The sequence below is a fragment of the Mus musculus genome, chromosome 16, assembly GCF_000001635.26.
Source record: "Mus musculus strain C57BL/6J chromosome 16, GRCm38.p6 C57BL/6J".
Taxonomy (NCBI): domain Eukaryota; kingdom Metazoa; phylum Chordata; class Mammalia; order Rodentia; family Muridae; genus Mus; species Mus musculus.
This window is the reverse complement of record NC_000082.6, coordinates 59358635-59374948: the sequence shown is the minus strand read 5'-3', so window position 1 is coordinate 59374948 and position 16314 is coordinate 59358635. Positions and strand designations below refer to the sequence as shown.

The 16314-nt window shown below is 38.1% G+C and overlaps 1 protein-coding gene across 2 annotated transcripts; it reads left to right on the top strand.

The window, feature by feature from the left end:
• The first annotated feature begins 12708 nt into the window (after window positions 1-12708).
• Window positions 12709-13725, top strand: Olfr209 (olfactory receptor 209). 2 transcript variants are annotated; one of them, XM_030249170.1, is made up of 2 exons: window positions 12709-13012; window positions 13602-13725. In XM_030249170.1, the coding sequence occupies exons 1-2, from the start codon at window positions 12733-12735 to the stop codon at window positions 13631-13633; spliced, it is 312 nt and encodes a 103-aa protein (XP_030105030.1). In that variant the 5' UTR covers window positions 12709-12732; the 3' UTR covers window positions 13634-13725. The 2 variants fall into 2 exon arrangements, with proteins under 2 accessions (XP_030105030.1, NP_997434.2); NM_207551.2 differs by having other exon boundaries at window positions 12733-13650.
• Window positions 13726-16314: the final 2589 nt, after the last annotated feature.

The following is a 16314-nucleotide window of genomic DNA, read 5'->3' as shown; positions in this document are numbered from 1 at the left end:
GTGGTCAATTTTGGAGAAGGTACCATGAGGTGCTGAGAAGAAGGTATATCCTTTTGTTTTAGGATAAAATGTTCTGTAGATATCTGTCAGATCCATTTGTTTCATCACTTCTGTTAGTTTCAGTGTGTCCCTGTTTAGTTTCTGTTTCCATGATCTGCCCATTGGTGAAAGTGGTGTGTTGAAGTCTCCCACTATTATTGTGTGAGGTGCAATGTGTGCTTTGAGCTTTACTAAAGTTTCTTTTATGAATGTGGCTGCCCTTGTATTTGGAGCATAGATATTCAGAATTGAGAGTTCCTCTTTGAGGATTTTACCTTTGATGAGAACGAAGTGCCCCTCCTTGTCTTTTTTGATGACTTTGGGTTGGAAGTCAATCTTATCAGATATTAGGATGGCTACTCCAGCTTGTTTCTTCATAACATTTGCTTGGAAAATTGTTTTCCAGCCTTTTATTCTGAGGTAGTGTCTATCTTTTTCTCTGAGATGTGTCTCCTGTAAACAGCAAAATGTTGGGTCTTGTTTGTGTAGCCAGTTTGTTAGTCTATGTCTTTTTATTGGGGAGTTGAGACCATTGATGTTAAGAGATATTAAGGAAAAGTAATTGTTGCTTCCTGTTATTTTTGTTGTTAAAGTTGGCATTCTGTTCTTGTGGCTGTCTTCTTTTAGGTTTGTTGGGGGATTACCTTCTTGTTTTTTCTAGGGCATTGTTCCCGTTCTTGTATTGGTTTTTTTCTGTTATTAACCTTTGAAGGGCTGGATTCGTGGAGAGATAATGTGTGAATTTGGTTTTGTCGTGGAATACTTTGGTTTCTCCATCTATGGTAATTGAGAGTTTGGCTGGGTATAGTAGCCTGGGCTGGAATTTGTGTTCTCTTAGTGTCTGTATAACATCTGTCCAGGCTCTTCTGGCTTTCACAGTCTCTGGTGAAAAGTCTGGTGTAATTCTGATAGGCCTTCCTTTATATGTTACTTGACCTTTCTCCCTTACTGCTTTTAATATTCTATCTTTATTTAGTGCATTTGTTGTTCTGATTATTATGTGTCGGGAGGAAATTCTTTTCTGGTCCAGTCTATTTGGAGTTCTGTAGGCTTCTTGTATGTTCATAGGTATCTCTTTCTTTATATTTGGGAAGTTTTCTTCAATAATTTTGTTGAAGATGTTTGCTGGTCCTTTGAGTTGAAAATCTTCATTCTCATCCACTCCTATTATCCGTAGGTTTGGTCTTCTCATTGTGTCCTGGATTTCCTGGATATTTTGAGTTAGGATCTTTTTGCATTTTCCATTTTCTTTGATTGTTGTGCCGATGTTCTCTATGGAATCTTCTGCACCTGAGATTCTCTCTTCCATCTCTTGTATTCTGTTGCTGATGCTCAAATCTATGGTTCCAGATTTCTTTCCTAGGGTTTCTATCTCCAGTGTTGCCTCACTTTGAGTTTTCTTTATTGTGTCTACTTCCCTTTTTAGGTCTAGTATGGTTTTGTTCATTTCCATCACCTGTTTGTATGTTTTTTCCTCTTTTTCTGTAAGGACTTCTACCTGTTTGATTGTGTTTTCCTGTTTTTCTTTAAGGACTTGTAACTCTTTAGCAGTGTTCTCCTGTATTTCTTTAAGTGATTTATTAAAGTCCTTCTTGATGTCCTCTACCATCATCTTGAGATATGCTTTTAAATCTAGGTCTAGGTTTTCGGGTGTGTTGGGGTGCCCTGGACTGGGCGAAGTGGGAGTGCTGGGTTCTGATGATGGTGAGTGGTCTTGGTTCCTGTTAGTAGGATTCCTACGTTTACCTTTCGCCATCTGGTAATCTCTGGAGTTAGTAGTTATAGTTGACTCTGTTTAGAGATTGTTCTTCTGGTGATTCTGTTACGTCTCTCAGCAGACCTGGGAGACAGATTCTCTCCTCTGAGTTTCAGTGCTCAGAGCACTCTCTGCTGGCAAGCTCTCTTACAGGGAAGGTGCGCAGATATCTTGTTTTTGGACCTCCTCCTGGTCGAAGAAGAAGGCCCAAAACAGGGCCTTTCTCAGAAGCTGTGTTGCTTTGGCAGTTCCCAGAAGCTGTCAGCTTCTGTGGTGCAGACTCTCACCTGTGCAGACTAAATTCCTAAGCTCCAGGGAGTCCTGGAACCAAGATGGCGACTGCTGCTCCTGAGGCTGAGGCCGCCTCCCGAGCCGGGCGGACACCTGTCCTCTGGTCCGGACGGTGCTGCCTCAGCGGCTCTGTGCTTCCGCCTGTCCCAGAAGCTGTCCGGTTCTCTGGCACACCCTCTAACCTGTTCAGACTAATTTCCTAAGTTCTGCTGAGTCCCGGAACCAAGATGGTGACCTCTGCTGCTGAGGCTGAGGCCGCCTCCCAAGCAGGGCGGACACTTGTCCTCTGGTCCGGACGGTGGCCGGCTGTCTGCGGCCCGCCAAGGGTGCTGCCTCAGCGGCTCTGTGCTTCCGCCTCTGTATATTCTTAAATATTGAGAACAATTAAAAGGAACTGATATTCTCATTATATAAAAAACAATTCAAAATTAATTAATCGTTTAAATAAATGTTATATCATAGAGTCTACAACTACAAAGAAGCAAATCCCTCATTTATTGAACAATCCCTGAAATTCATAAGCAAGAAAAGTTAAATTTAGCCCATAAATCTTCTACACAAAAATCCTTAAATTAAACCAATGAAGATATATAACTTGTGTAATGGAACAAAACATAATGAAGCCATGAATTTGAGAGGTTTGATATTAAAGACACGAAGAATAGAAGCAAGAACATTGTGAAAGTGTTTAAAAGAAAGTACAGGATATGGATATTTTATAAAATGAAGATGTAAAAATGTCTAGCAAATTACACACACACACACACACACACACACACACACACACACACACTTCTGGATAGTCTAAAGTTTAGGATGTGGTTGGTGTTTTCAAATATGAATTATAAATCTGCTTACATTTACAAGTACAATTGTGAACAATATAGACACAATTTGAAAAATCATTTTACAATTCTAGAAGGTTAAATGATTTTTTTTTTGAGACAGGGTTTCTCTGTAGCCCTGTCTCCTGGAACTCACTTTGTAGACCAGGTTGGCCTCGAACTCAGACATCTGCCTGCCTCTGTCTCCCAAGTGCTGGGATTAAAGACATGCACCACCACGCCCAGCAAAATGATGTTTTTTTTTTTTTTTAAATAAAATAATATAGCCAGGAAAGAAAGTTTATATTTTCAAACTATTGAAATATGAATATATGAGCATTTAACAGTATTGTTTAAATGAATGTAAAGCTGTATATATATATCAATTTAATTTTCTTATTAATAATTTTATTCATTTACATTTCAAATGATATTCCATTTCATGGTTTCCCCTCCACAAATCCCCCATCTCATTCCTGTGCTTGCCCCTCCCATTTGCCTCTATGAGGGTGCTCCTCCACCCTGTCACCCAATCTCACCTCACTGCCCTAGCATCCCCTTATGCTGGGGCATCAAGCCTCCATAGGACCAAGGGCCTCCCCTCCCATTGATGTAAGATAAGGTCGTTTTCTGCTACATGTGTATCTGGAGCCATGGATCCCTCCTTGTACACTCTTGGGTTGATGGTTTAGTCTCTCAGAGCTCCGGGTGGTCCAGTTAGTTGATATTGTTTTTTTTTTCCTATGGGATTGCAATACCCTTCAGCTCCTTCATTCCTTCTCCTAGATCTTCCATTGGGGTACCAGGGCTCAGTCTTATGGTTGTCTGTGCATATCTGCATATGTATTAGTCTGGTGCTGGGGAAACCTCTCAGAGAACAGCTAATATGGGGCTCCTGTAAGCAAGTACTTCTTGGCATCAACAACAGTGCCAGGGTTTGGTGTCTGCAGATGGGATGGATCCCTAGGTTGGGTGGAAAGACAGAGAACAGAGATTGAAGGAAAGATCATCAACTTAATTTTTTTGTTTGTTTTTTGTTTGTTTTTTCGAGCACTATCAACTTAATTTTTAACAGTATGCTGTTACTAATACTTTATTTTCAAGTGTAACCATATGAATGCTTAGAAGGCAGGAAATGGATAGATATTATGTGCATTCCCAGAAATCATCGAGATTGAAGCAATTTGTTTTCCTTGTGCTTTTACATCATTTTATTGCCTTTAATATTTTCTGCATGTATCAAAAACAAAGGCCAGCCTGGGAGCGTTTTGCCCGAGCATTGGCAGCAGACATCTTGGTTCCTGGATTCCACCAAGAGTATTCTGCACAGGTAAGAGTGTGGAATACAGAAGCTAACAGCTTCTGGGACAGGTGGGAGCCACAGAGCTTCTAAGGCAGCCCCCTTTTCGGGACCCAGACATCCAGCCACTTTCCTGGCCAGAGGATAGGTGTCCGCCTGGCCTCGGAGCGCTTTGCCTGAGCATCAGCGGCAGACATCTTGGTTCCGGGACTCTACCGAGAGTATTCTGCACAGGCAGGAGTGTGGAATACAGAAGCTAACAGCTTCTGGGACAGGCCAAAGCAACTCAGCTTCGGGGAAAGGTCCTGTTTTGGGCCTTCATCTTTAGCCAGGAGGGAGGTCAGAACGCCAGATAACTGTGCACCTTTCCTGGAAGAGCAGAGCTTGCCTGCAGAGAGTGCTCTGACAACTGAAACTCAGAGGAGAGAGCTAGTTTCCCAGGTCTGCTGATAGAGGCTAACAGAATCACCTGAGGAACAAGCTCTGACCAGAGACAACTAAATCAACTAACTCCAGAGATTACCAGATGGCGAAAGGTAAACTTAAGAATCTTACTAACAGAAACCAAGGCCACTCACCATCACCAGAACCCAGCACTCCCACCTCGACCAGTCCAGGGCACCCCAACACACCCGAAAAACTAAACCCGGATTTAAAAGCATATCTCATGATGATGGTAGAGGACATCAAGAAGGACTTTGATAACTCACTTAAAGAAATACAGGTGAACACTGCTAAACAGGTAGAAGATCTTAAAGAGGAAGCACAAAAATCCCTTAAAGAATTACAGGAAAACACGGCCAAACAGGTGATGGAATTGAATAAAGCCATCCAAGACCTAAAAAGGGAAGTAGACACAATAAAGAAAACCCAAAGTGAGGCAACCCTGGAGATAGAAACCATAGGAAGGAAATCTGGAACCATAGATGCAAGCATCAGCAACAGAATACAAGAGATGGAAGAGAGAATCTCAGGTGCAGAAGATTCCATAGAGAACACCGGCACAACAATCAAAGAAAATACAAAATGCAAAAAGATCCTAATTCAAAACATCCAGGAAATGTAGGACACAATGAGAAAACCAAACCTACGGATAATAGGAGTAGATGAGAATGAAGATTTTCAACTCAAAGGACCAACAAATATCTTCAACAAAATTATAGAAGAAAACTTCCCAAACCTAAAGAAAGAGATGCCCATGAACATACAAGAAGCCTACAGAACTCCAAATAGACTGGACCAGAAAAGAAATTCCTCGTGACACATAATAATCAGAACCCCAAATGCACTAAATAAAGATAGAATATTAAGAGCTGTAAGGGAAAATGGTCAAGTAACATATAAAGGCAAGCCTATCAGAATTACACCAGATTTTTCACCAGAGACTGTGAAAGCAAGAAGAGCTTTGACAGATATTATACAGACACAAAGAGAACACAAATGCCAACCCAGGATACTATACCCAGCTAAACTTTCAATTACCTTAGATGGAGAAACAAAAGTATTTCAGGACAGAACCAAATTCACACATTAACTTTCCATGAATCCAGCCCTTCAAAAGATAATAACAGAAAAAAACCAATACAAGGACAGAAACCACATCCTCGAAAAGGCAAGAAGGTAATCCCTCAACAAACCTAAAAGAAGACAGCCACAAGAACAGAATGCCAACTTCAACAACACAAATAATAGGAAGCAATAATCACTTTTCTTTAATATCTCTTAATATCAATGGATTCAACTCCCCAATAAAAAGATATAGACTAACAGACTGGTTACACAAGCAGGACCCAACATTTTGCTGCATACAGGAAACCCATCTCAGGAAAAAAGATAGACACTACCTCAGAATGAAAGGCTGGAAAAAAATTTTCCAAGCAAATGGTCTAGAGAAACAAGCTGGAGTAGCCATTCTAATACCTAATAAAATGGACTTCCAACCCAAGGTCATCAAAAAATACAAGGAGGGGCATTTTGTACGCATCAAAGGTAAAATCTTCCAAAAGGAACTCTCAATTCTGAATATCGATGCTCCAAATGCAAGGGCAGCCACATTCATTAAAGAAACTTTAGTAAAACTCAAAGCACACATTGCACCTCACAAAATAATAGTGGGAGACTTCAACACACCACTTTCACCAATGGGCAGATCATGGAAACAGAAACTAAACAGGGACACACTGAAATTAATAGAAGTTATGAAACAAATGGATCTAACAGATATCTACAGAACATTTTATTGTAAAACAAAAGGATATAACTTCTTCTCAGCACCTCATGGTACCTTCTCCAAAACTGACCACATATTTGGACACAAAACAAGCATGAATAGATACAAAAATATTGAAATTGTCCCATGCATCCTATCAGATCACCATGGACTAAGGCTGATCTTCAATAACAAAATAAATAATAGAAAGCCAACATTCATGTGGAAATTGAACAACACTCTCCTCAATGATATCTTGGTCAAGGAAAGAATAAAGAAAGAAATTAAGGACATTTTGGAGTTTAATGAAAATGAAGCCACAACATACCCAAACTTATGGGACACAATGAAAGCATTTCTAAGCGGAAAACTCATAGTTCTGAGTGCCTCCAGAAAGAAACTAGGGAGAGCACACATTTGCAGCTTGACAACACACCTAAAAGCTCTAGAACTAAAGGAAGCAAATTCACCCAAGAGGAGTAGTCAGCAGGAAATAATCAAACTCAGGGGTGAAATCAACCAAGTGGAAACAAGAAGAACTATTCAAAGAATCACCAAATGAGGACCTGGTTCTTTGAGAAAATCAACAAGATGAATAAACCCTTAGCCAGACTCACTAGAGGGCACAACGAAAGCATCCTAATTAACAAAATCAGAAATGAAAAGTGAGACAATACAAGAGATCCTGAAGATATCCAAAACACTATCAGATCCTTCTACAAAAGGCTATACTCAACAAAATTGGAGAACCTGGATTAAATGGAGAAGTTTCTAGACAGATACCAGGTACCAAAGTTAAATCAAGATCAAGTTAATGATCTAAACAGTCCTATATCCCCTAAAGAAATAGAAGCAGTCATTAATAGTCTCCCAACCATAAAAAGCCCAGGACCAGATGGGTTTAGTGCAGAGTTCTAAAAGACCTTCAAAGAAGATCTAATTCCAGTTCTGCACTAACTATTCCACAAAATAGAAACAGAAGGTACTCTACCCAACTCATTCTATGAGCCACAATTACTCTGATACCTAAACCACAGAAAGATCCAATAAAGATCGAGAACTTCAGAACAATTTCCCTTATGAATATCGATGCAAAAATCCTCAATAAAGTTCTTGCTAACCGAACCAAGAACACATCAAAACAATCATCCTTTCTGACCAAGTAGGTTTCATCCCAGGGATGCAGGGATGGTTCGATACATGGAATTCCATCAATGTAATCCAGTATATAAACAAACTCAAAGACAAAAACCACATGATCATCTCGTTAGATGAGGAGAAAGCATTTGACAAAATTCAACACTCATTCATGATAAAAGTCTTGGAAAGATCAGGAATTCAAGGCCCATATCTAAACATGATAAAAGCAATCTACAGTAAACCAGTAGCCAGCATCAAAGTAAATGGCGAGAAGTTGGATGCAATCCCACTAAAATCAGGGATGAGACAAGGCTGTCCACTCTCTCCCTACCTATTCAACATTGTACTTGAAGTCCTCGCCAGAGCAATTCGACAACAAAAGGAGATCAAGGGGATACAAATTGGAAAGGAAGAAGTCAAAATATTACTTTTGCAGATGATATGATAGTATATATAAGTGACCCTAAAAATTCCACCAGAGAACTCCTAAGCCTGATAAACAGCTTCAATGAAGTAGCTGGATATAAAGTTAACTCAAACAAATCAATGGCCTTCCTGTACACAAAGGATAAACAGGCTGAGGAAGATATTAGGGAAACAACACTCTTCTCAATAGTCACAAATAATATAAAATATCTTGGCGTGACTCTAAATAAGGGAGTGAAAGATCTGTATGATCAGAACTTCAAGTCTCTGAAGAAAGAAATTAAAGAAGATCTCAGAATATGGAAAGATCTCCCATGCTCATGGATTGGCAGGTTCAATATAGTAAAAATGGCTATCTTGCTAAAAGCAATCTACAGATCCAATGCAATCTCCATCAAAATTCCGACTCATTTCTTCAACGAATTAGAAAGAGCAATCTGCAAATTCATCTGGAATAACAAAAAACCTAGGATAGCAAAAACTCTTCTCAAGGATAAAAGAACCTCTGGTGGAATCACCATGACTGACCTAAAGCTGTAATACAGAGCAATTGTGATAAAAACTGCATGGTATTCGTATAGCAACAGACAAGTAGACCAATGGAATAGAATTGAAGACCCAGAAATGAACCCACACACCTATGGTCACTTGATCTTTGACAAGGGAGCTAAAACCATCCAGTGGAAGAAAGAGCATTTTCAACAATTGGTGCTGGCACAACTGGTTGTTATCGTGTAGAAGAATGCAAATTGGTCCATTCCTATCTCCTTGTACTAAGGTCAAATCTAAGTGGATTAAAGAACTCCACATAACACCGAGACACTGAAACTTATAGAGGAAAAAGTATGGAAAAACCTCGAAAATATGGGTACAGAGCATAAATTTCTGAATAGAGCAGCAGTGGCTTGTGCTCTAAGATCGAGAATCGATAAATGGGACCTCATAAAGTTGCAAAGCTTCTGCAAGGCAAAAGACACCGTCAATAAGACAAAAAGACCACCAACAAATTGGGAAAGGATCTTTACCTATTCTAAATCAGATAGAGTATTAATTTCCAATATATATAAAGAACTCAAGAAGGTGGACTCCAGAAAATCAAATAACCCCATTAAAAATGGGTCTCAGAGCTGAACAAAGAATTCTCACCTGAGGAGTAATGAATGGCAGAGAAGCACCTGAAAAAATGTTCAACATCCTTAATCATCAGGGAAATGCAAATCAAAACAACTCTGATATTCCACCTCACACCAGTCAGAATGGCTAAGATCAAAAACTCAGGTGACAGCAGATGCTGGCGAGGATGTGGAGAAAGAGGAACACTCCTCCATTGTTGGTGGGATTGCAAGCTTGTACAATCACTCTGGAAGTCAATCTGGCGGTTCCTCAGAAAATTAGACAGTACTACCGGAGGATCCAGCAATACCTCTCCTGGGCATATATCCAGAAGATGTTCCAACTGGCAAGAAGGACACATGCTCCACTATGATCATAGCAGCCTTATTTATAATAGCCAGAAGCTGGAAAGAACCCAGATGCCCCTCAATAGAGGAATGGATACAGAAAATTTGGTACATTTATACAATGGAGTACTACTCAGCTATTAAAAAGAATGAATTTATGAAATTCCTAGGCAAATGGTTGGATCTGGAGGGCATCATCCTGAGTGAGGTAGCCTAATCCCAAAGGAACTTGCACAATATGTACTCACTGATAAGTGGATATTAGCCCAGAAACTTAGGATACTCAAGATATAAGATACAATTTGCTAAACGCATGAAACTCAAGAAGAACGAAGACCAAAGTGTGGACACTGTGCCCCTCCTTAGAAGTTGGAACAAAACACCCTTGGAAGGAGTTAAGAGATAAAGTTTGGAGCTGTGACGAAAGGATGGACCATCTAAAGACTACCATATCCAGGGATCCATCCTATAATCAGCTTCCAAATGCAGACACCATTGCATACACTAGCAAGGTTTTGCTGAAAGGACTTACATAGAACTGTCTCTTGTGAGACTATGTGGGGCCTCGCAAACACAGAAGTGGATGCTCACAGTCAGCTATTGGATGGGTCACACGGCCCCCAATGGAGGAGCTAGAGAAAGTACCCAAGGAGCTAAAGGGACCTGTAATCCTATGGGTGGAACAACAATACGAACTAATCAGTACCCCCCTGGAGCTCGTGTCTCTTGCTGCATATGTATCAGAAGATGGCCTAAGTCCGCCATCAATGGAAAGAGAGGTCCATTATTCGTGCAAACTTTATATGCCTCAGTACAGGGGAACGACAGAGCCAAGAAATGGGAGTGGGTGGGTGGGGGAGCATGTGGGAATCTTTTGGGATAGCATTGGAAATGTAAATGAAATAAATACCCAATAAAAAAACAAAGAGTTTTCTAAATATATTTGAAAATACATTAGTGTCAAAATCTAATCAGAGTGAACCCCATAAATTTGTGGATTTCATATATGAAAAATGATGCACATTGCCAATGACATCATTCAGTAAGAATTTCTGTCTGCACACAAAGGGTGTAAAACAGTCACCTGTCTCATTGCTAAAAGATGAGTTCTCATAAAAGTGATTAAAAGTAGCAAATGCTATCAGAATATTTGATAGTTATAATAAATATGCCTGGTATACATATTCTTATATAATATATATGCACTGATAGAAATTTTTTTCCAGTGCAGGACAGTATGTTTGTGGCTTAGAGACAAATTTAAATGGACCATTGTTATATCATTAAAAAATATCAATGGAGTCCATTTGACTTAAAATTGACCTATTATTTTAGTCTTTACAAGAAAGAAAATATAAGTAGAGAAAGTTACAATAGCTTTATTACTATGATCTGATGATTAGTGAAGAATGCCCAGCAGATTGGCTTTATTCTACTGGGAGTTTTTACTAGCATTTCGGGAGTTTCAGTGTTTATTTGCCAAACAGAATTGAAGATGGAGAGAAATAAATATCAGTCCCTCCAAGCTGTGTTTCCTAAAGAAAATTGTCATGGAAAAAACAAATTTTTGTACCCCGTTCCTTCACTTAAAATGTTCTTCATGAAATCCTTTTCTTGCATCCATGGGTGAGAAAACAGTATTTTATTTTACTTTCTTTTCAAAAAGCTAAATGATACCCAAAGCAAATATTAACGCTTTTCTAAATTTATTTGAAAATACACATGGAGATATCTTTTTAGGGCAGTTATCTAATAAATAGAGCACAAAGCAGTTGAAAACAGAAGAGCTACATCACTATGAATAACTGTTACCTGTTTGTGGACCAAAGATTAGATCACCATCATGAGGTTTTGTGAGGTCTTTTCAGGTAACCTATATGCTGTGCTTCTTAATAATATCAATGGGGAATTTAATCTAATTGAGTTCTGAGCCCTGTTATATTGTAGAAAACCTGGTATATTATAGTGAAACCTCAAACCAAATGTCATAAACTTGTTTATGTTTATGTAAATCGTAGGTGATTTTGACACCCAATGTGTTCTGAAAATTTGAGTTACATTTTCTTAAAGTAATGTAATAAAGCCAACCTGTCAAATATTAAATTAACTTATAGGTAACTTTTACTTAAAATTGTCCCGGAATCTAAGTGACTTTTAAATTACTCATAGGTGTATGACATCTGTGCAGTATGAGCTTGCTTCCTCACCTGACTCTTGGTTCACAGGGCATTCCTGGCAACAGGAAGAAAGGAGGAGTCCACTACACTGAGAGCATCAGTCACATGAGTGCAGTTTTTAGCAGAGAAAAATTACAGTCTTAAAAATTCATGGAGATCTAATGTTTGAACTTGCTCCAAACACACCAGCGTCTGTTAATCTGTTTACATGTCCAATAAAACCACTAAAAGACTTTCTTTTTTCTATTCCCAGTAAAGATGGAGAAGAAAACACTTCCAAAACAGTTTCTTCAGCTGAAAGAAAATGCCTGTGGCATGTTCAGTTTATGTGCTTTTTCATTTACTGTATTTCAATAGCTTTCCATATGTCTTTTGGTTCATAATGATCATTCCTGGAAAAATTACTTTCAGGTATTCACAGGTTTGAGGATGAGATCTTCAGTTAAATTCATAAAGAATGAATAAGGTAACAGAATATGGAGTGTATGCATTGGTGCAAAGCCATTCGTCTGGTCTTATTATCACCCATAACTAATACTGGTTATTGTTTAGACATCAAGGCTTTCTGGTTACATTTGAGCAGTCCTCATTTTAGCTTACCAGTGTCGTGCTGTGTATATGCAGACTGCAGTATATCCAGGATTCTGCATAATTTTAGCATTTCAAAAATGCAATGTGGTGATACTGTCTTCAATTCCCTCCTCCTGTGTTATTTTATTATAAAACATATTATGTACTTTGTAATTCTAATATATATGTATGAATATATATGTATATATATATATATGTTTATAATCTCACCCACATACATAATTTATGACAGAATCAGATAAGCATGAGATGAAGTAAATTAATGTTTATGATCTCATTATTTATTTTGAGATAATTGGATGTTGAAAATTTGTACACTAAAATTATGCACAAAATATTTACTGTATTTATTTATTTCTAGTATGTTTAAAGAGAAGGACCAGACCACTATCCTAACTGTGAATTGTGGAGCACCTGGGTATATTAAAGTAGACTCAATCTGACCACATTCTTACTGAGTCTTGGTTACATTTACAATGATCTCCTCTCTGCTTGTAGTGAGCAGCCTGAGGGGGTGTGATGGAGCTGAACAGGACCCAGCTGACTGAATTTGTTCTCAGAGGAATAACAGATCGTTCAGAGCTGCAAGTCCCCCTGTTCCTGGTGTTCTTTCTCATCTATGTTATCACCATGGTGGGCAACCTTGGCTTAATCTTTCTCATCTGGAAGGACCCTCATCTTCACACACCCATGTACCTTTTCCTTGGAAATTTGGCTTTTGCTGATGCCTGTACTTCATCCTCTGTGACACCAAAGATGCTTATGAAATTTTCAAATAAGAATGACATGATATCCATGGGTGAGTGTTTTGCTCAATTTTATTTTTTTTGTTTAAGTGCAACTGCGGAATGTTTCATCCTGGTAGCGATGGCCTATGACCGCTATGTAGCCATATGCAAACCTCTGCTCTATGTAGTGGTGATGTCCAACAGACTCTGTATTCAGTTCATAGGTGTATCCTATCTAATTGGACTTCTACATGGTCTACTTCATGTAGGATTGTTATTTAGGTTAACGTTTTGTAGTTCCAATGTAATAGATCATTTCTACTGTGAAATCCTGCCACTTTATAGAATTTCTTGCACTGACCCATCTATCAATGTACTGGTAGCTTTCATTATGGCTATTTTAATACAAGTGAGTACCTTTATGAGTATTATAGTCTCCTATATCCTCATCCTCTTTGCCATCCTGAGAACAAAGTCTGAGAGGGGCAGAAACAAAGCCTTCTCTACTTGTAGTTCCCACCTGTCATCTGTATCTTTGTTCTATGGCACTCTCTTCATCATATATGTCCTCTCTGGCTCTGACAAAGATAATTATCAGGGTAAAATGTATTCACTGTTCTATACCATTATCATTCCTCTGCTAAACCCCTTCATTTACAGCCTCAGAAATAAAGAAGTCATCGGTGCCTTGAGAAAACTCAGAGAATGATGACTATTTTCTGAAAACTCGAAGATGTTTTGTATCACCAGATACTCTCTTTCTAAGTGCATCATAACATTTTGGCCCTGTACTTTGGATGTAATAAGGATTGTATTTGCATATTGTGAATAAAGCAATAGAATATAGACTAAAAATGGCTGTCTTGTGTTATTATTTGTATTATTATCATCACAAAATAATGACATCTTTAAGGAAAGATATAATATACATTGTTTTCTAGTTCACAGTCAAAGGAGTATGCCACAAAATTATTGTCTTTATTAGATTAGTAAGTTTTCCTTCACTTGACATATGTCTTTAAATCAATGAAAGAAAAACTCCATGTGTCATGTGTATAAATTATCTCTTGCCTCTACTGATTATTTTTTCTGATTTATACACATTTGCCCAACATGTAGTCATATGTATCATCTGACACTGTTCCCTGTCATCCTTTTCTCATATACCTGCCGATTCTCTTACTGCCAACGTGTCCTCCACCCTACTTTCCTGTCTTTGTCTATGTGGATGTACTTCACTGCTGTTGGTGCATAATTGCAATGACCATGTTGAATACAGAAGACAGGGTTTCACTGCCCCCCCCCCCTTCTCTGGCTGTTACACTCCTCTGCCCACTCTTCTATCATGTTCCTTAGGACTTGGAAAAAACAATTATATTTGGAGTACTCACAGCTGAGAACTCAGTAGTTGCTCAGTTTCAAAATTTTGGCCAGTTGTTGAAACAATTGTGTTTTTTAAAGAATTTCACTCATGAACAAAATGTTCACACCATTTTGACACCTCTGTCTTCTCCTGCAATTTGTCATGTCACCTATGTTCTATTTCATTCTCAAGCTCTTTTTCTGACATTCAGTATTATCTATTGTCCTCTACATCAAGAAGCTCCTGTAGTCTAGGCTGAAAGATAAACTAGTATGTGGCTAATAATTGGTGTCCATAAAGCAAATTAGTGAAGTTTACACCACAGTACTTGTGAACTCACTAGCTAGGTGATTTTGGTCAGGTGGTTTACAGTTCCGGGTATAAACGTCTTTCCTTGCAGTGTTTATAAAACCCAATCAGTAAGCAATAATTTGACCCTAATTATTGTGCTGGTTCTGAATCACTGGGCACAGATTGCCTGACAGATGTTTGAGCTATTGATGAGTTTTCTCTCCCTGTAGCCTGAATAGCATCTTCTGGTCCTATGAAGGACAGGGCTGCTTCTCAGGGAGAAAGCTTCCAGCCTGGCTTCAGTCCATTGTCTCCCTGTTCTGGGGCAGTGTACAGTGCTTTCAGTGACAGAGCCTTACCATATAGTTCTCGTAGGCAATTAAGGAAAAATGCAATAACTTCTATTGATATGGGATCCTCTGCTGTCTCCATAATTTATTAAAGAAGATTTATTCTGCACTTGATGATGAGGTTCTCCTTAAAATACCTATGGATTCTAGCAGCAGAATTAATCAGAAAGATAGAGTACCTCAGTTTAAACTTCTTCATTATAATTACTTAAAATACTAATATTGTTAGTTTGCTTTCAAATTTGTAGGTTTCTTTAGTAATTTAACTAAAACCTATCCTTTAAAATCATCTTAATTCATTCCCTCAGATTTCCTGATTACATAATCTGTGTATGACAGGGATATTTTTAGGTTTTTATATAATAATTGTATATTACAAATTTCACATTGTATTTGATAGAGCCTAAAAAACAATACTAGCATTAACACTGATTCTTCTAAACAATCAATATCAGAAAATGTTGAATGTTTCTTCATCTGACAGAGTTTGATCATTGCTTTCAGTAAATATTTTTTACCTTGCATTGTGACATTTCTATCAGTCTTTGTAGCTTCTTTTTTTTTTTCCTTTGGGAAAAAAATGTACACACACACACACACACACACACACCTTCACCCCCTCTTATCCCCATTTTCCCCCTCTGGATACTTTCTTCTTATTTCGTTCTTTCTGAGTAATATGGAATTTCACAGTCAAAATATTTCATTATGATTTTATCTTAAGTGGCATCAAAATTAGATATTAAATTGATAAATTAACCCCCCCTAAAAGTTTGTGTCCATAATTGAGTAGTTATGAATACCAGGATAGTGATCTGAAATTTGACATTTTGACAAAGGGAACTGAGCACAGAGCACACAAAAGTATAAAAAACAAAACCTAGGAAACTGACATTCTTCAAAACATTGCGTTCAAAGTTGTATATTCTTTCATATCGAGAACAATTAAAAGGAACTGATATTCTCATTATATAAAAAATCAACTCAAAATTAGTTAATCATTTAAATAAAGGTTATATCATACAGTCTACTACTACAAAGAAGCAAATCCCTCATTTATTGAACAATCCCTGAATTTCATAAGCAAGAAAAGTTATATTTAGACCAGAAAGCTTCTGCACAAAAATCCTTAAAATAAATGAATGAGGATATATAACTTATGTAATGGGACAAAACATATTCAAGCCATGAATTTGACAGGTTAGATATAAAAGACATGAAGGACAGAAGCAAGACCATTGTGAAAGTGTTTAAAAGAAAGTTGAGGATATGGATATTTTATAAAATGAAGATGTAAAAATGTCTAGGAAATCACACACACACACACACACACACACACACACACACACACACACACTTCTGGATAGTC

Excerpts from the sequence above, each read along its gene's own strand:
- Olfr209 (NM_207551.2), top strand. The coding sequence starts at position 12,733 with ATGGAGCTGAACAGGACCCAGCTGACTGAATTTGTTCTCAGAGGAATA.